Source organism: Dama dama, chromosome 11 (assembly GCF_033118175.1).
Source record: "Dama dama isolate Ldn47 chromosome 11, ASM3311817v1, whole genome shotgun sequence".
NCBI classification, from domain to species: Eukaryota; Metazoa; Chordata; class Mammalia; order Artiodactyla; family Cervidae; genus Dama; species Dama dama.
The window spans coordinates 102,595,619-102,597,077 of NC_083691.1; the positions used below are offsets into that span (position 1 = coordinate 102,595,619).

Consider the following 1,459-nt stretch of genomic DNA (forward strand, 5'->3'; position numbering starts at 1 on the left):
CAGTTTGACCTGAGGGTTGGAATATAAATTCTCATGGAAGAGAGAATAACTCTTGCCTGTGTATAGCACTTATCAGCTTACAAGATACCTCTGAAAATTGCAATTTGTTACCTCACAGACAGAGTAGGGCTTGGGAAGCATGGGGCACTGAAGTGACTTAGTCCAAAGGAGTTGGAACCCGTAGGAGAATCCAAATCTCACTTAGACAGCGCAGTGTTTTCTTGGCAAATTACACACCAAATGCGGCCCTACTGATGTTTTACAAGTGACAGGTACAAGATGTCTAAAGAGATGCAAAATATGATGGTGAAAATAAAAAAGAACTGAAATGAGTACAGGGCAAAAGCTCCAAGGACATGTTGCTCAGTGACTATTTTGTTCTAAGAAAGTCAGATCACAGCCTTTCATGATTAATGAGTATCATTCTTTATCCCAAGAAGCTGTTGCTTACTGAATGGATGGCCTCAGGCCTCCCAACAATGTGACTGAATTTGTTCTCCTGGGACTCACACAGAATCCACACGTGCAGAAAATACTCTTCATTGTCTTTCTGTTCATTTTCCTCTTCACTGTGCTGGCCAACCCGCTCATTGTCATCACCATCTCCCTCAGCCCCACACTTTCTGCTCCCATGTACTTCCTTCTCACTTACTTGGCCTTATTAGATGCTTCCTTCACATCTGTTACCATCCCCAAATGGATTGTTGACCTATTTCACCAAAGGAGAATCATCTCCTGGCGAGGATGCATGACTCAGGTCTTTTTAGAACACTTCCTGGCAGCATCGGAGGTGATTGTCCTCACTGTCATGGCCTACGACCGCTATGGGGCCATCTGCAAGCCTCTGTACTACACTACCATCACGCGACAGGGGCTCTGCCTGCTCCTGGTGGTGGTGGCCTGGATCGGAGGGATCCTGCATGTCACCGTGCAGATTCTTTTCTTGATGGTCTTGACCTTCTGTGGTCCCAATGTCATTGACCACTTTGTGTGTGATTTCTTCTCACTGTTGGAACTTGCCTGCAGTGACACCTACACACCTGGGATTGTGGTGGCAGCTAAGAGTGGGGGCATGTGCTTGCTCATTTTTTTCATGTTACTCAGTTCCTACATAGTCATCCTGAGCTCCCTGAAGTCCCATGGCTCTGAAGGATGACACAAAGCCCTCTCTACACGTGGCACCCACTTTACAGTAGTGGTGCTCTTTTTTCTGCCTTCTGTGTTCACCTACACATGTCCTGTGGCCACTCATCCTGTGGACAAGTGGGTGACTATGTTCTCTGCAATCCTCACTCCCATGTTAAATCCTATCATTTACACATTGAGAAACACAGAGGTGAAAAAAGCCATAAGGAATCTGTTGAAGAGGAGAGTAGTTTAGGTTGTTCCAAATGCCAGTAAAGTGATGATTTATGTACACAGGGAGAGTTATGTATGAGTACTCAGTTGTTAAGTCATG

General features: G+C 45.4%; 1 protein-coding gene across 1 annotated transcript; it reads left to right on the plus strand.

Moving 5' to 3' along the window:
- The first annotated feature begins 454 nt into the window (after positions 1–454).
- On the plus strand, positions 455–1,156 carry LOC133065363 (olfactory receptor 4C3D-like). The gene has a single exon (XM_061156139.1). The coding sequence runs from the start codon at positions 455–457 to the stop codon at positions 1,154–1,156; it is 702 nt and encodes a 233-aa protein (XP_061012122.1).
- Positions 1,157–1,459: the final 303 nt, after the last annotated feature.